The 19,629-nt window shown below is 37.5% G+C and overlaps 1 protein-coding gene across 2 annotated transcripts in view; it reads right to left on the bottom strand.

The window, feature by feature from the left end:
• The window catches only part of LOC110448767 (MAM and LDL-receptor class A domain-containing protein 1-like), a 63,414-nt gene that overhangs the window by 19,475 nt on the left and 24,310 nt on the right, over positions 1 to 19,629 (bottom strand). For both annotated transcript variants that reach the window (XM_021495187.1, XM_021495188.1), the window contains exons 12-21: positions 19,178 to 19,372; positions 17,538 to 17,626; positions 16,051 to 16,180; positions 13,611 to 13,774; positions 11,198 to 11,279; positions 9,131 to 9,253; positions 8,106 to 8,222; positions 6,803 to 6,930; positions 6,170 to 6,299; positions 4,233 to 4,423 (exon numbers count right to left, since the gene is read on the bottom strand). In XM_021495187.1, the coding sequence (XP_021350862.1) occupies positions 4,233 to 4,423; positions 6,170 to 6,299; positions 6,803 to 6,930; positions 8,106 to 8,222; positions 9,131 to 9,253; positions 11,198 to 11,279; positions 13,611 to 13,774; positions 16,051 to 16,180; positions 17,538 to 17,626; positions 19,178 to 19,372 (1,349 nt within the window). The remainder of the gene's footprint in view (positions 1 to 4,232; positions 4,424 to 6,169; positions 6,300 to 6,802; positions 6,931 to 8,105; positions 8,223 to 9,130; positions 9,254 to 11,197; positions 11,280 to 13,610; positions 13,775 to 16,050; positions 16,181 to 17,537; positions 17,627 to 19,177; positions 19,373 to 19,629) is intronic.

Raw genomic sequence — 19,629 nt, 5'->3', positions numbered from 1 at the left:
AATGTTATTTTGAAAATGAATTATGATAGTGTACAGTGTATAAAATTACTGTTATTTTGATACTAAATATGTCATATTGGTATATATATGAAGTAAGCGTAGTGATACTGTTAATTAGAAAAGCATGCAAAATTTACACAAAATTTAAAATATAATCAACTTTGTCAACTTGCCTATATATAGTTACAGTGGTAGTCTATATTTTAAACTTCTTTAAAAACTTTCCATATATATGTATTCTGTCTACTGAATCATTTTTATGTAATATAAAAACCAGTAAAGTACTTTATTAGCATGCCAAACATGATCAATGCCCAATTTCACATAATCTTGAAGATTTGATTATCAATGTTTATTACGGTAAATACCGATACATTTTCTGTTTTTGTATCATACCAAAACACTTTATCATATTACGCATGTTTTAAAGTTATGTGCAGCAGTTATAACTCATGAATATGTATTCTGCAAAAGTAAACTTTCTTCTGGAGAACTACTTAAGGTTGAGATTGTGTTATAGACAACGTACGATATGCAATTATATAAAAGTAATCAAATAATCAAGTAAAACTATTATACACTTTATTATACCCCCTGCAACAAAGTTAGGGGCTATATACTGGAATCAGCCTGTCTGTCTGTCTGTAGAAAAAAGATTGTCCAGACAACTCCTTCTATAGTAATGGACCAATTTCAGCAAAAGTTTCCAGATATGATAACTAACCACCTCAAGTTATGCATCCAGGTACTATGTTTTCATTCTGATCCTTTATTTTCACAGAGTTATGGCCCTTTGATGAAAAATTCTTGTCCAGACATATATGTCCTCCAAAACTAAAGGGCCAATTTCAACGAAACCTTTCAGATGTAATAACTTCTACCTGATGTTGTGCATCCAGCTATTATTATATTTCAATATAACCTTTTTTCACGGAGTAATGGCCCCGGCCCTTTGTTGAAAAATACTTGTCCTGACAACTCCTCCAAAACTATGGAGCCAATTTCAACGAAAGTTTACAGATATGGTAACTGCCCCCTTGCTGTTGTGCATCAGGGTACGTGCATCAGGGTAGTACTTTCTTTTTATCTCAACCCTTTTTAAGAAGTTATGGCCCTTTGTTAAAAATCTTTGTCTTGACAACTCTTCCTTAACTACTAGGATGACTTTAGCAAAACTGGTTCATCAGGGCTTACAAGATTTGGTATGGAAGTATGTTTTGGCATAGGGAGGGAGTATAGGAAGTATTTCAGTGATATATATGCTTAAATATTTACTGGGGGGAGGGGGTATGGATTGCCTTAGTTAGCCTTTAGCTTACAGTTCTGGGTTATATAGGAGTGGGGGTATTAGTTAATCTTTGGCTTACAGCTCTAGTTATTTTATTTAGCCTACTGCCCATTCATTAAACAAAGAGGAATATTACATTATTTTATATCGTTAACTCTAAACAAATAAAGCAAGGAAAGGTATCCTTATCCGACTCCCCATACAAACATTTGACAAACAATTATTTCAGCACATTTGATTTTTGTGACCTTATGAACGAAGGTCATTAATGTTTACAACACTTAAACTCATTTATATGAACAACCTTCTGGCCAAATATCAAGACCCAAGGACCTTTTGTCATGAAAAAACACAAGTTAAACGAAAAGTGGAAAGAAAATTATGTTTTTCTTTTTTTGAATCAAAAGTGTTNTTTTAAAAATATCTCATGGGTCGTGTCTTAGGGAGCTACAAATATAACCCAGTAATGGTTAAATTGCTTTGTGGGCAAAATTCTTTTGTTCCTGTAACAGGTCCTTTACTAGTTATCAATTTTCTTGAAATTCCTGATTTTGAAAGGTATTATTGGTAGCCAACTTTTAAGCAAGTATGAAACATATTAGACTGGTTTTAGAACCATGTAAATTAACATGTCGAAAACAGAAAATCTCATTAGTAATGAAATTTCATACTTTTCTGCTGAAATCTTCAACAAAAAGAACAATCTTGACATATTGTAATATTCAGTATCAAAATGAAAATTGGAATATGTTGCACACGATGATATAATTTTATAGTAATTGTGTCATTTAAATGCTCTAGGACTTGTTACCGCACCTTCAACACCCACACAGGTGTTAGTCAATGAGGTCCCATTTATCCTAAAATGAATTCTGAAACTAACTGTACCTGATTTAAGCGTCCTATACCCATACCTTTTTGTATTTATCTTGTTTTGAAATTCCAAGCGGGGGCCCCGACGCTAATGTTAAATCTCCATAGGTGTTGACCCTACCCTTGCAACTTTTCGTATTTGTTATATTGGCAATGCAATCAGGGGTTATTCAACGAAATTTAGCAGTTTATTTCTGCATATTTCAAAACATTACCGAAAATCCTCGAAAAAATTTACGATAAATGGTCGCGACCAAGGACTGGTTTTGGATTGTTCCTGAGGATCTTGTACATCCATTTCTTGACCCTTCATTTTACCTTTCAAAAGTGTGCAATAAACGCAAATATTAATGGTAGTCGTTGGTCAGACATCAAATATCTAAATCAATCAATAGCAATTTATAATACGACAGTTTACCCGATTCATACTCTGAACATCTTTAGGTTATATGTAATTCCCATGTGAAATTTGGAATGCCTTTAGGTTTTATGCTATTCCTGTTTAAAAAGGAAATTGATATCCTAGTTATCAAAGAGCTTGTAATTAGCGCCTGGTTTATTCCGACAGAAGCATACACTAACAGCCCAAGACAACAGGGGTCAAAATCTGGGACCAAAACCAAGTTGAAAATGGAAAATGGTAACGGACGCCGCCTGACGGACGCCGCCCGATAGACGACGGAGGATAGCAATAGGTCACTTGAGCTAAAGCTCAGGTGACCTAAAAATAGTTAAGTATAACTTTAAGTTAAGTTTGTCAGGACAATGAGTTGATCATTCCTAGACAGAGTTTTAGTCAATTCGGCCTATTAATAGTTTTAAATTAGTTTTTTTCAAAAATGGCAGCCATGGAGACCGTATTGGATTTTTGATGGACCTGACAAAAAACACTTTTTGCCAAGACCATGAGTTGATCATCCCTACCAAGTTTCAGTTAAATCAGCCCAGTAGAACTTGACTTTAAGTTTGAAATAGTTTTTCAAAATGGCGCCAGTGGTGGCCATATTGGATTTCTGAACACTTGGTCAGGGAGTTGTCGGTAACATTTCCATGAAATATCAATAAAATCCCTTCAACAGTACAGTATTTCAGTTTAAGTTGAAAATGTAATATGTTAACGGACGACGCACGACGACGTATGAAGAGGGATAGCAATAGGTCACTTGAGCTAAAGCTCAGGTGACCTAAAAATAGACTACATGAAATGCTACCTTTTTTGTGTAGACACACCGCAGACTTGTAAATGGCCAAACCTATAGTCTCAAACCAAATTCAGTTTGTTTTTCTTGAAAAATAATAAAGCCCACACTGTCCACTTCATCATGTATGGCAATTTTAATGCTGTGTTGTTGTTTTTTAATTTTGATACTTGTAAAACTGTATTACAGGGGTTATATATACATTGTGTAAAAATATCACCCATGGCCACTGTACGCTACTGTACTCTACTACCTTAATGGAAAAGACAAAAACTAAAGGCTCCCTTCTCTCTACTGGGGGAGCCTGAATTATCATCCCTTCTCTCTACTGGGGGAGCATTAGTTATCTCAAAAGGCATTAAAGATCCATTTTATTTTGTCCCACTGCATGCAAAAACTAAGGAAATTATCTGAATTTTTTCTATACGTACAGTAACCTCCTAATTTCATTTCAAATAAAAACTATCTGGCGACTAGTCAAGTGGATAACCAGTGTCCAGGTAGCTCAGTTGATAAGAGCAACAGTCCCTGGATTCGAAGGTCTAAGATTAAAATCCTCTCTTGGCCAGATTACATTTTTACACTCAGAAAACTGGATCATTTTTTGTGTATTTTATCATCATTATTTTTCATAAAAGTTCCAGAAGAAAGGATTTAAAAATGAGTTAGTCATGCTGCAAAAAAAAAAATTCAATACATATTTACATTCTTTGGCAGTGGTAACAAGGATCCAGTAGCCATGGAATGAAGATCTTTAACTCGTTCACCCCTGAAAACACATTTGAACTTTCCAATTCAATGGCTGGAATAGTCCATTAAGAGATTTCAGGGGTGAATGGTCAGATTTCAAACATATCTCTATAGATACACACCCTTAGAGATGGTGTCGCAGGGATCTGGATTGCAGTTTTTTGCCATGTATTTCCCTGGTCACCACTCTCAGTCCACAAGACTCTCATGGTGGGGTTTAAAGCAGCAGAACTGACGTCGTTGATTAGGACCCTGAGGTCCCCCATAGAGGATCCATACATGTGGTAGTCAAAGGTTAGACATAAAGTCTCCACTTTAAAAAAAAAAAAATATAGAAAGACTAAATGTGAACTTAAAAATAACTGTATTCAGAAAGACTGCTTTAACCCTTTCACCACTGTAGACTGAAATGGACGCATCCATATTAATGCGTGGTAGAGTCTAAAAAAGTTACATAGGGGTGGAAGGGTTATTACTGGAAATTTATGCTTACAGAATTTTTGGGTCCACTAGAGTTCTTTATCTATATACCACTTTATACCACCTACAGGAAGCGTGGTAAATTCATCATCATGGCTTGTCATTAATCCTCAAGAAGTTGAGAACTGGAGAACATCTACATTTACGCTGTATCAGCGTGTCAAATTTCAACAGCATTAAGTCTTTTGGATTCCGAGATAAAGAACTGTGACCCCAACAATCTATTTTAAGTAACAGTGTCCTTTACCACGACATAAGAAATTTTCTAAACCCCGATATTGCACATCTACATTTTACAGTGTATCATGTCAAATTTCAGAAAGGAAATCACTTCAATCTACACAAAAAGAATAGTAGACTTTTGCTAATGCTAAGTTTACATTATGTTCACGGCAGCCACAGCAGTCCCGTTTGCCCGAAACGTCGTGCCCTGTGGGATTTTGGCCATTTTTTCTCTGAATTAAAGTCTTGGCAAGTTGTTCCACGGTCTGTCACGGTATCCGGGGGAAAGGGGCTGCTGAGTCCCGGCGGCTCCAAGGCGCACTACGGTTCAGCCCGCGGTCTATCACGAATGCCAGTACGTTCCCTCTTGGCCAGTCATGTTCTGATAGGGTCCCTCACGTTTCTCACGTTCTGATGAAGGTCCGACAAGTTTTTCACGTTCTATCAAGGCTTTCCACGGATGAAACGTGGACACCGGGCAGGTTTGGAGCTCTTTCATGCCCAAGAAGGCCTCCAAAGCACAGGCAATCATTATATCCCGAGACGAATCGATGAGATAACATCATGAATTCCCAAGACGAAGAAGATTGTGTACGAAACGTAGTGCGCCGTGGAATTTTGGCTTTTATATACTCCCTCGGAGACCGTGCACACTCGCTGTGTCAGACCGTAGTAGAATGCAACGCGCCGGGCCCGCAAACCGTCGCACACAGGATTGAATGCGATGAAACAGCTACCATACACCCTAGCTGGCCGTGGCAAAACGGGGCAAAACGGGACAAAACGTGCAGCAACAGTGAACCAACCGGGACAGAACTTGACAAAACTTGAAAGGACCTCTAGATGCCGGGAAATACACATGCTTCCCGTTCCACTACGGACCGCCTCCAGGTTATATTACGGCCTATTACGTACTGTCACGTTTTGTTGCGTTCACACGGATTTACTACCGCCTACTAGGTTTCTCATCCGCACCGTGACTGCAGTGTCAAATTTTTTGACAGTTAAAAAATCTGGCCCGCAACCACGGCAAGTTTCGTTGGCCCATCCCATCCCCCCACGTTCTCACGTCCATCCTGTCCACTTTGGCCCGAAATGTGATTGCCGTGGCCACCAGGAACATATTGTAAACATAGCATAAACTACCTGGAACTAATATGTTCAATAAAATCTCACCAAAATGAAAAATATTTTGATCACTCAGAAAATTATGCTGCGATATCCCTTGAATTTGGAAACAAATCCAGGATAGAATTGTTGAAGTTACTGGAAAGAGTTCCCAGTGAAAGACAAGTATTGTTTTCATTTTTAAATAAAACAGTTCTTATAATTTTGTTGCCATAAAATTATTACATACTTGGCAGGATACTAGACATAAGAAGGGCTACTTCTCCGTGACTCCTGGGAGAAGATGCCTCGATGAATGCATAGGATGTTCCCTCACTAGCACTGTTCGGTCCCGTGCTGACAGAAGGGGTTGAACCAGTCTACAAAAATATTGAATTATAGTATGTTAGTCAAATTTCAGGCACGTTAAAATAAGTAGCACGGACATGGTAAGTTTGTTTTTTATATATAATCATCATATTCTACACTATATTTGCTATCAGCTTATTTTTACAGCTTATTTGTAATCAGAATATTAATTTGAACACCTAGTATGGTTTTACCACCTTCACTTTGTATATAACGTTGTGTTGATTGTACCTAAGAATTTAGGTCAAACAAAAAGTTTGCTACCTGTTAAAGACAAGAAAATATTAGGACAGGTAGGTTTATACAAAATTACATTATATAGTGTTCTCATTGTAACAGCGATTCCATGAAAATTGACAAAAAAATTGTAAGGGTAGGCACAAAACAAAGGGTAATCAGTGTAACCAGAAATGAAAAACGTTTGTATTTGGCCTTAAATATAATAAATTAACAGATTGAATGTCACAACTATTTCCAGTTACAGAATTAGATTCCAACGTATCAAGAACATTACCTTTGGGAAAGTCCAATCAAAAGTGTCCAAGGTTTCCTGACTCAGAAAACATGGAGCACCAGCTTCAAATGTGCACCTAAATGTAGTACCTGTTGGTGGTGCCGTAGGAGCTGGAGTACTGCCAGCATCTGTCACAGGTAATCACAAGTTACAGGTAAGTCAAGGTTATTACAAATTACAGGTAAGTCAAGGTAATCACAAATTACAAATAACTGTAGGTTATTGAAGGTAAATCATACATTACAGGTTATTGAAGGCAAATCACACATTACAGGTAATTGAAGGCAAATCACACATTACAGGTTATTGAAGGCAAATCGCCCATTCCAGGTTATTGAAGGTAAATACACACTATAGGTTATTGAAGGTTAACACACATTACAGGTTATTGAAGGCAAATCACACATTACAGGTAATTGAAGGCAAATCACACATTACAGGTTATTGAAGGCAAATCACACATTACAGGTTATTGAAGGTAAATCACACATTACAGGTTATTGAAGGTAAATACACATTATAGGTTATTTAAGGTTAACGCACATTACAGGTTATTGAAGGCAAATCACACATTATAGGTTATTGAAGGTTAACGCACATTACAGGTTATTGAAGGTTAACGCACATTACAGATTATTGAAGGCAAATCACACATTACAGGTTATTGAAGGTTAACGCACATTACAGGTTTTGAAGGTTAACGCACATTACAGGTTTTGAAGGTTAATGCACATTAAAGGTAATTGAAGGTTATCATACAAGTAACAAGGTACTAGTCAATGTGGTAGTCATCAAGTCGTATGTAAGTCAAGGTAATGGTAAATTTCAGGTAAGTCACAGCTAAGTTAAGGTAATCACAAATTACAGGTAAGTCATGCAAGTCACAGGTAAGTCATACAAGTCACAGGTAAGTCATACAAGTCACAGGTAAGTCAGGTACCCCATTAATCATAAATTACAGGTAACCATACAAGTCACAGGTAAGTTATACAAATCACAGGTAAGTCATACAAGCTAAGTCATACAAGTCACAGATAAGAACAATTACAAATTATTTAACTAGAGACAGTGACTTCATGAAACAATTTGGATATCAACAATAAATCAAACATGTTAATAATAATAAATCTAGGTTCTAATATACCACTTTATCACAACCTACATCATAGGTCGTCTCAAAGCGATTCATAAATAAGTCAATAAGAACGTTTTTCTGCAATAATCGCCAAATACAAACTTGTATGAGAATATTTTTTTCTACACAAATATCAACTTCCATCAATAATTTTATATTGACACTGACTTCCACAGAATTGTCCAGTGAATCCACCCACACAGGCACAGCTGGTCACAGACCCAGTCACTGTACAGATGCCGCCGTTCAAACATGGGTCCTGTGCGGCTGGGCATGGTCCACCCACTGAAGAGAACATTGAAAAAAAAAAAAAAATTATCTTGCTATGAACATCATGTTTTTAATCTCCAAGCATTCCAGGTGGAAATATTACTTTTCAGTTGTAATTTAGTTTAAGGGAAAAAGCTGGTACAACACGAAAGGTAGGAGAGAAGTTTGGGAGATGTCGCATAATAGCTATTGATTTGAATAATATTGTTTGGAATTGAGAAAAATACAATAAAACTTTGTTATACTGCCACCATTTGTCCAGCGAAATTTTGGCATTTTATAAAATTCACCCCTGAAGACACATTTGAACTCTTCAAATTCAAAGGTTGGAATAGTACATTATGAAATTTCAGGGGTGAATTAACTTTTACAATTCAAAGGTTGGAATAGTACATTATGAAATTTAAGGGGTAAAAGAGTAAAGAGGTTCTGCAATAAATTGAGGAATTCAGGAGAAAACAGACCTTAAAATACGTTTGTCATAAGCAAGGAGGCAAATGAAATCAGGATCAATATATAATATCAAGTTTTACTGTAATTTATCAATAAACATGGAAACAACTGGAATATTAGGCCAAAAATATGTTTGTTTCAGGTACCATGTCGGAAAAATATAGGGTAGCTCCGTGGGCAGATAATTTCATTTTAATGTTGTTTTTTTTGTTCGTGAATTAATCTTATGCTTCATTTAAAAATTTACAATGCATTTCCACACGATGGCTATTAATTTGTCAAGAATAACATCCCAAAACAGGAAGAGTTCCAAAACATGAGTGGCTGTGAACTTTGCGTGGCTATTTTATTTATCTTTATAATAGATACAAGTAGGTGATAAAAATCTAGGATCGGCAGTAAAATCTAGGGAAAGTCAGAATACTTTTTTTTTTACCTAAGGTATCAGAAATAAAAAGATATAAATGTACCAGGGTTTTGGCAAGTGACTCCGGAGAAGCCTGGGACACAACTACATGTGAAGCCGTTTCCAATGCCAGGCAGACAGGTTCCTCCATTCAAACAAGTTGTTGCTAGATCACACGGTAGTTGTGCTGCAATTATAATTACATTGTATTGTAGGACTGCAACGATATGGATACCACACAATACAATACGTATCGGGGTACGATGCTCACGATACGATGGGCTGCAATTATAATTACATTGTATTGTAAGACTGCAATGATATGGATACCACACGATAAAATACGTATCGGGGTATGAAGCTTATGATACGAAGCCTATCACAATACAATACGTATCGGGGTACAATGCTTACGATACGAAGCCTATCACAATACAATACGTATCTGGGTACAATGCTTACGATACAAAGCCTATCACAATACAATACGTATCGGGGTAAAATGCTTATGATACGATGCCTATCATAATACAAATATCTGCTTCAAAGGTCAATTTCATAATGATTTAGTGCAGGATTTTTAATACATCTTTGTCACAAGACTTAAATAGTAAATACTATGGAAATATATTTGTATAATTTCTAGTACTTTTTGGTACTGCATAGTGGACCCCATTTCTTTATTGAAGGATTGAAAAAATATACATTTCTGTAACTTCACCTTTTTTTTTTTAAAGTTTGATAAAAATTGATAATTTAAGTACTGTTAGTGCATCACAATACAGGCAAACAAAACAATTTGATACGATACACTAGAAAATCAGAAATCAAAGGAAGACAAAACATGGACAAGTACCTGCCACGTAGGCCTTTACATGTGACCCAGTGGTGGACAGCTAATGATCCTAGATGGTCAGAAACCTCAACGTCTTGACCACTGCGGCCCCAAAATATGGAAACAATTGTATCACAAAGCACCGCAACGTGGTAAATTATGACTTTATCATTATGCTTTAAACAAGCCAATCATATTGATATGTCTCGCCTGTGCCCCGCTTTGACCATCAATGCACATGTCAAGTTTGGTTGATTGAGCACTTACAGTTTCAGAGAAATTAACTTAAACACAAAGACTCAATGTTGATGGAGATGCTTACAAAGTCAATAGACAATGAAAGGTAGGCTACATCCAGCGTCCGATGCATGGGTTGAGATGTACTACCGAATATGCATCTATGGTCCAAGTTTGGTTGGTGTAGCACTTATATTCTCAGTGAAACTAACTTAAACACAAAAACTTAATGTTGAAACCGCCGCCAGACAAGCAACACCTTAAGTCTCGCTTCCTCTACTTTTGCAGTATTTGGACATAACACTTTCTATCATAAGAATTTTATGTAAATACAGTCAAACTTCCATAAATCGAACTGTAAAGCTTCAAATTTCTCGATTTGTCTTACTTGGAGCAAAGTCCAGAATTTTTCCCTTACATAAAACCACTAATATTTTTTTCATGAATCAAAATTTTATTAGTGGAATTTCTTGCCGTTTCAAAGTTCAATCAAGGCTCATTCATTATGGAAGCATGGAAAATTAGAATGAACTGAAGTGAAATATTCACCTGTGCTAGACCATTAAAGTGTCCTGTGGTTATTTTAACAGTACAGACTTTGGAAATTTAATTGACAAAGAAATGTTGAACTCGATAGGAAATCCAATATTTATATTTGAAATCCAATATCTTGGCCTGTATTTCATCACATATTGAAAGAATCACATTTGTCTTATTTATAGCATCTTAATGTTTCTATTAAAGTCCTGATGTTTCGAATTTTTCCAGATGGTCCCGCAAAGTTGGAAACATTGAAGTTTTACTGTACTTTGGATATGCTGAGTTGGGATATTGACCTCTTTTTGAGATTTTATTCATATTTGAAGGAATTCATCCAGAAATTATTAAGTTATTTCTGGAAATTTATCTTCCTTTTTTTCTCTTCAAAACTTTCAATATCTTTTATCTTTCAAGTTTTATCCATCAGCCTCAAATAGGTACATCAGTGAACATTCATATTTACTGTTTTATTTTGTTTTTAGGATATTTTATAAGGGCCCCGGTTCCCGATATACTTACGACACGTTCCATCAATTAATTCAACGTCATCTAAAGCGATATCACCATCCCAGTTATTTCCTCGTGTAGCCTCGATGTAAAGCTGCAACATCATACAAATATCCCAATGTCATTAAAAACGCTTTCATCACAGAATAAATTTCTCATATATTCTTTTCTCTCTTAAAAACATTAATACTTTAATGAATGCTGATACTAGTAATTTTTCCCGCCAAGTCAAATAACATTTACCAATAAATTTAAACTGCATGTTTTTATTAAAAAATAGAAAAGTGTTTCAACTCATTCATCCCTGAAGATACATTTGAACTCTTCCAATTCAAGGGTTGGAATTTCAGGGGTGAATGATTTAAAAGTAGAGAGTTGCACAACTTTTCTCATCCTCGGTATGTCAGTGCACGTGGTTATACTCAAGTATGCTCTCTGCACCCCTGGAATATATCATAGCAAAATTGAAGGCTAGCCGTTTGATTTGTCAAAGGTAAAAAAAAAAATAAAAAAAAAAATAGCTAGGCGGATACCCATCTTTTGAAGATTATAGAGAAGCGTAACCACACTTCAGTCAGTTCGAATTTTACCATTGCGTGACTGCGAATTTCTTTTAATGTACGTCAAATGATCAAACTAGTCTTCTCATTTCACCACAAGGTGGCGCAGCACACAGAGTCTTCACTTTTGTCAAAACATTTTGAGCGCAAATTAGCATAACCCCTGGAGTATCGTGGATGCACTTTTCCTCATTTCTGTGTGTGTAAGACAAGAGCTTTCTCCCACGCTTCACAGGTGTCTCCTGTTTTAGCCGGGAAAGATCAGCTCGTCACCCCCTAGGGGGAGATGGCCTCGTCACCCCCTAGGGGGAGATGGCCTCGTCACCCCCTAGGGGGAGATGGCCTCGTCACCCCCTAGGGGGAGATGGCCTCGTCACCCCCTAGGGGGAGATGGCCTCGTCACCCCCTAGGGGGAGATGGCCTCGTCACCCCCTAGGGGGAGATGGCCTCGTCACCCCCTAGGGGGAGATGGCCTCGTCACCCCCTAGGGGGAGATGGCCTCGTCACCCCCTAGGGGGAGATGGCCTCGTCACCCCCTAGGGGGAGATGGCCTCGTCACCCCCTAGGGGGAGATGGCCTCGTCACCCCCTAGGGGGAGATGGCCTCGTCACCCCCTAGGGGGAGATGGCCTCGTCACCCCCTAGTGGGAGATGGCCTCGTCACCCCCTAGTGGGAGATGGCCTCGTCGCCCCCTAGTGGGAGATGGCCTCGTCGCCCCCTAGTGGGAGATGGCCTCGTCGCCCCCTAGTGGGAGATGGCCTCGTCACCCCCTAGTGGGAGATGGCCTCGTCACCCCCTAGTGGGAGATAGCCTCGTGCTGATTAGCACATGTTCAATTGTGATGTCATTCAAATGTGTCGCCAATAATTGTGACGTCATCAAAAGTGAATGACGATATCCATACCCCATTTATGTGTTTTGTTTACAAACATGGCCGACTACTGTCGATGGAGCTGCGACTGAAGTAATAGGATGGGAGGATGGTAATGCTATCACAATAACAGGACGTAACAAATTGGGAAAAGTCTGTCGCAAATTAAATCTTTTACAATATATTGACCATACAAGTTAGAAAGATGGGATAATTTTTTTGTGTAAACTATGTTTGCAAATACAGGGTATGCTAAATAAATCTCTTTGACAGATTTGTTTTTGTCTAAAAAGATCAGGGGGAAAAATTGATATTTTTTTTTAAATTGGTAGCAAGTCAAAACACATTTTCATGGTTTCTAAGCTTATTCTGGTAGTTGGAATGAAAGCCGAGGGTTTTGCAAAATTTGAACATCCTGAGGGTGGAATTTTCCTGTCATTTATTCTATCATATACAAATGTACATACTAGCATTACGAATATATTCTCCAGTTTAACACAATTATTTCTCGTATACTGCAATTATTTCTCAATTCATACAAAGACGCTTTATAATATTTTGAAGATGCAAGAACATAATTTAATTTTGGCTATTCCTTAACCATAAGACTTTCAGGTTTTATTGTTTAACCAGAAAAACAGACAACACGAAAAGTGATGTCGTATACCGCAATGTTCGGCACAGTATTTGTAATTTTAACTTCCGATTGGTTGAAATTGCTTGGCAATGAAATTACTTGCGCAATGTTGTGTTTTGCGCAAAAAAAAAATAATAATAATATTCATAAACCATGAATTAACAAATAATGTTTGATTTCTGAAAAATAAATAAGGGATAACCAGAATTGTTGGGGTTAAACAGTATAAAACGTAAAATTATCAACTCGTTCACCCCTGAAAACACATTTGAACTCTTCCAATTCAATGATTAGATAGTTCATTATGAAATTTCAGGGGTTTCAATGAGTTTACCAAATTATGATCCATATATGTACCTGAAATGAGGGGTCCGCTGGCAAGTTAACTGTAGCTTTAACCCACATATCGCCCTGGTCACCAGACTTTGTCCACAGAACTCCAGAGCTTGTTGTAGAAATCTGTAGATTACCCACACTACCTCCATACATATGATACCAAAATGAAAGGCAGCGATCCATAGCTGTAAAAAAGACACAGGGTATGTAGTCCATAAGTTAACCCTTTCACCCCTATGTAACTTAAGTAAACTATCATGCATTAATCTCGATCGAGTCCATTTTGGTCCACAGTAGTGGAAGGTTAAATAAAAGACTGGGGGCATGAAGGGACATTTTCGGTCTCATCAGGGATTTAGAATTAAAAGTTACATTTGCAATCTGGAATAGATTTAGTACGCCAAAAGAAATTTCAGATTCATCCAACAACTGGGATGGCCCTACAAAGAGACATAAACCCTAATTTTCAGACTGAAATGTGTGAATATATCGTCTGTTGTGCATTATTTGGTTGGAAATTGATTGGCCATTATGAAGCAAATTAACTAAACATTCTTCAAATTTTGAAAGCCTCCGCATGCATCAAACAAATTAATATTTGACACACTTGAACATTGTCATACCCGAGTATTCACTCATAGAAAGATCCATTCTTTTTTTGTCACATGCGGAGGCTTTCATTTCTGCATGCTAACTGTCGGAAAAAAAACATTTTTGCTTTTTCTGCATAACAACGCAATTTTGTTTATATGGTAGGGCATCTACACAAGTGCATTAAAAAAATATGCACCAACAACAATTGGTAACTACATTAAAGTTGAAATTTGTACATTTTATGAGGCCAAAATGACCCATATATAATACCACAGGTCCTTTAAATATCAAAAACATTGTATTGTCAAAGAAACACATAATGCTGATAAAATATTGTATATATAATTACAGATACCAATATTTTTCACTTTCAGTGTATAATGCCCTTTGAGAGAAAAAATATCTACTGAATACTGGGAAAGTTTTGCTGCAGTTTAATTTTTCACCTTTTTGGCTTTAATGCTGGTGAATTTATCACTATAGCAAACAGTAGTTCACAACAGTGAACACTTAACACATATGCTAATTAAATTTGTAGGGTGATATTAACACTGGGCCAATATGGATTTTACCAGTGAATTGAAGGACATGAAATTGATAAGGCAAGCATTTCCTAATATATACAGTTTGTAATGGGAAAACCAATAAATTTGATCAGATTTTAAAACTATCTAGAATGAATGTTACTGCCTAAAAACAGATGGGATATAATAGCATTATAATATTTACCACCATATTAAATGATGTCGCCCTTGACAACAAGGTTAATTAAATAAAGGCTACAACAGAATTCTATTGTTTTCTGAAATGATTTGATATTTTAATAAGTACAGGGTTTGAACCGGGGACCCTGCAAGCTCTAGACGGATGCTCTACCAATTGAGCTACCTGGTCCCCAGCAATCGATCGACCCTGTTCAGTTCCACCACATTCCTCCCTCCTTTAACAAAGTCTTTAATCCCAAAGACACACGAGTAACCCTATACCACCTTTCATGGGTATATTTCGTTGGGTGCAAAATGTAACAGGAAAAAAGAGAAATGCAACGGCCAGACATGGGTTCCAACCCGGGACCCTCCGAACTCTAGATGGATGTTCCAACCAATTGAGCTACCTGGTCACCGGCGATCGACCCAGTCCAGTTTCGCCACACATGTAGCAAAGTTACAGATACAGATTTTATTCTGACTGTAGGACTTGCAGAAACTCCTCTGCTGTCAGCTCAATACGGTTTGAACAAATTCTGAGAAGAGCATGGACATTTGAATAACATGAATCATCAATAGTTGAGATGAAAAGTAAACTTTACATAAATTCCAAATTGGAGTAATTAGTGTTCACAACTTAAGTTTGATAAACCAAAACAACTACCTCATTTTGTACCTGTGAAATATAAGCAAATTTCCTATTAAAATGCTCTATATCTTCAATCAACCTTTCAATTTAAACCCAGGCATTAAGATAATTTTTAATGATACATCTTTTTATGAAATAATCAGGTAACATATACCGAAATATGCCAGTAATCCTACACCTAGGAATCTTTGTTGATGTGGAACTGCCAGAGTTATAGTAAAAAATACTAAATCTTTAGATTTAAAAAGACTGTATATATATACATGTACATATGTTTAACAGGTATGGCATTGCAAGTGTCTGCAATCATTTTGTCAATATAAAAGTGTCAAATTTATAGCAATAGGTATATGGTTCATGGACTGGGAAATCTTAAACTATGGGTAAGAGTTTGGCTGTCCAGCACTCTGCCACGCTTCGTGCTAGACAGCCAAACTCTTACTCATGCGTTGCCATTTCCATGTCAATGCACGTATCACACCCACGTAAGATTCATTTTTTGTTTTTTTACCAGGTATAGCATTGTAAGTCTCCAGCTTGGCAGTTTCTCCTGGGGTCGCAGGACTGGATACCTCGTAGAAGATATAGTTAGAACCAGTGTGTGCACTACTTGGGCCGGTGTTGGACGATGGTGTTCCAGCCTGAAAGTAAAAGTATAGTCTTTAGGTTGTTCACATGAAGATGAAGATTGTTTAATCGGGCTAATTATAATCTTAAATTAAAACTTAAGCACAGAAATGAGGAAAAGTGCATCCTCGATACTCAAGGGGTTATGCTAAGTTGTTTCAAACTGCCAGGCATAATACTTCATCTATTTCCCTCAATGAACCCCACTGTTTCCACCCCAATCCCCACAAAACATGATATTCGGATAACCCAACAGCGAGCATCCCTGGATATTGTTCATTCACCCTTACGCAGCTATAAATATACACGTGCATCCTAGGAAACCGCAGTAACTGAAAATCTGTCGCTGTTAAGTCCAGATAAATGCTACTCAATATGGCCGCCCTTTCTCAATTACCAACGCCCTTATTAATTAGTCGGGGCCCTTATTAAGTCAAATATGGTATATATAAAATGGCAAGGGGCACGAGAAAATCAGGACCAGGTTAAACCCTTTCACCACTGTAGACCGTAATGGACTCATCCATATCAATGCATGGTAAATGTAATACAGTTACATAGGGGTGCAAGGTTCAGGTACCAAAACAATAAATATATGGAGCATATTTTGAATTGATGGCTGGCCCAATACATGCTTTTTTTCAAGGAAATTCCTCATGAAATTTGATCGCTCACCTGAATAATAAAGCATCCTTGGAAATGTTTTATTACATATAATACTTTAACTTATTTCCAAGTATAGACCGTCTCTCAGCAACACCTGTCCCTCATTAGGTCCCTTCTTTCTGCCCCCATGAATTGGGGTGGATTTCAAACATTATCTTCATTTTCCCTACTGTGCCTGCCCCTCTGCTCCCTAGGAGCAACCTCCATTTATACAAAATTAAGTCCCCTTTGTCAAAGGATGCTCTACACATTTTTTTTTAAATCCCTTAAATCTTACTAAACGAGAAGGAATTTAATCATTTATTACAGTTACTACGTTCAGCCTATTGGGAACCGACCTTCTGCATCCAGAAGGGCCACACCCTCCGTTTATACAAAATTTAGTCCACATTTGCCCAGGGATGCTCCAGGCCGAATTTGGATAAAATCCCTCCTATGGTACAGAAGAAGAATTTTGAAGATTTAAACCTCAAATTCCCCTTATGGGCCTTACCCCTCTGCACCCAGAGGGGCCACACCCTCTGTTTATACAAAACTTAGTCCCCTATGCCAAAGGATACTCTAGTCAAGTTAAGTCAAAATCCATAAAGCTGTTCAGGACAAGCAGCGTTTTAAAGGAAAAGTTGCCGCATGGACGGACGACGGAGGCCACGGTAAGGCCTAAGCTCAACATGGTCCGTCAGACCAGGTAGGCTAGAAACTTACTGTTTGCAAAGTCCAGTTATAGTTATCGTTGGTGGAGTCCCTGAGGAAACACTCCGCATTTTCAAAAGTACAGCTGTAGTACTCGGTCACTGAAACACAGAGAAAGCTTGGTTAATTTCATTGTTCCAGATAGTTCCACTTTAGGATCCCAGTACCATGGCCAACAACTGTAAGTATTGGAAACCATTTTTTCCAGCATGAGTATCGCTTTGATAAATCATTTATGAAGAAAAAATGCATACCTTTAAGGTATGTGATGACATTCATGAGAAAAAATAAAGATGAAATAAAACAAAATATTATCAACAGTGATCGGAGTAAAAAGTCAGCAAGGCTTAAAATTAAGTTCAAACCCTTGACTTCAAGAGTGCTATTCTTTCCTTGTAATCAATTGAGCTACATGTACCTGGTCAACAGAAGTGTCCGGGCCCAACTGTGCTAGTTATATCCAAATGGAAAGTAAGGGACAATGCCATACCCCTATTTCAAAACAGCTTTTACCTAGAACTGTAAGCCAAAGGTTAACAAATTTCCCCCGCTCCTTAGTATAAACCAGAACTGTAAGCTAAAGGTTAAGTAAGGTAAAGCATTGCAAAGCAATCCATAGTGTCCCGCCAATAATGATTTCTTTATTCACCGAGCTGTACACTTATTGAAGTATATAGGTAAATGACATACTGTCTGTACTCCCTCTCAATGGCATAACATACTTGCAAACCGAACCTTGTTAGCCCAGATGAACCAGCTTTGCTGAAATTGTCCTAGTGGTTAAGGAAGACGAGTCAGGACAACCATTTTTAACAAAAGGCCATAACTCCTTAAAAAAGGATTGAAATAAAAAAATACTACCCTGATGCATGACATCAGGCTGTAATTACCATATCTGTAAACTTACCAGTAGTTTAGGAGACGGACAAAGGTTTTTTTTTCAACACAGGACCATAACTCCTTTTAAAAGGGTCTGAATGAAAAAAGTACTACCTGGATGCACAGCATCAGGGGGCAGTTACCATATCTGTTAACTTTGAAATTGGCCGAGTAGATTAATTAGGAGACTTTGTGAGGACAAGGGTTTTTCAATAAAGGGCCATAACTCCATAAAAAAAAGGGTTTAAAAAAATTACCTGGATGCACAACATCAGGGAGTAGTTATCATATCTGAAAACCTCCGTTGAAATTGGCCCATAGTTTTGGAGGAGTTGTCTGGACAAATATTTTTCAACAAAGGGCCATTACTTCGTAAAATAAGGGTCAGATTGAACAAATAATACATGAAAAATGCTCAAAATGAAAAAATAATGCCTGGATACACAACTTCAGGTGGTAGTTATCATATCTGGAAAGTATCGTTGAAATCGATCCATAACTTTTAGAACAAATTGTCCGGACAAAAAGTTTCAGGATCTGTTCAACAAAGGGCCATAACTTAGTCAAAAAAGGTCAGAATGAAAAATAATAATACCTGGATGCACAACTTTAGGTGGTAGTTTTCATATCTGGAAAGTTTGTTTGAAATTGGTCAATCACTTTAGAAGTTTATTGTTCTAGGGAAACTGACAGATGGACGGACGGATGGACGGATGGACAGACAGACTGATTCCAGTATACCCCCCTAACTTCGTTGCTGAGAGTATAATTACCTGTCAGGTCGCAAAATCTTCCGGCAAATCCACTTTGGCATAAACATCCTAAAGCACCAGATAGACAAACACCTCCGTTGTTGCATGGGTTTGGAACACAGGGATCCGTCGGTGTTGTCGTGGTTGGTGTTGTCGTCGTTGTTGATGTCGTGGTCGTGGTCCTGGGGGCTTGAGTTGGGGGTTGTGTAACGGAAGCTGTAGTCAAAGAATTTGTTGAAAATTAAAAAAAGATTTCGGTAACAACGTTTGTTTTTCACCATGGGAAATCAGTTACTAAAAGATTCAAATGTATAATTCATTATAATTTGTAGAGAAACTTTTCGGTGAAAGAATTCTGCGAATTTATTGCTACGAAGCTAAACTCTTGATATCCTATATAAACCCAACTACATGTGTGGTCTCAACATCTGCATGTTATTGGGGTGGTTGAGTGGCACAGTCAATATATAGCG

This window comes from Mizuhopecten yessoensis, unplaced genomic scaffold, assembly GCF_002113885.1.
Source record: "Mizuhopecten yessoensis strain PY_sf001 unplaced genomic scaffold, ASM211388v2 scaffold4259, whole genome shotgun sequence".
Taxonomy (NCBI): Eukaryota; Metazoa; Mollusca; class Bivalvia; order Pectinida; family Pectinidae; genus Mizuhopecten; species Mizuhopecten yessoensis.
Note: the sequence above shows the minus strand (reverse complement) of the source record. Positions and strands in the feature narration are given on the sequence as shown.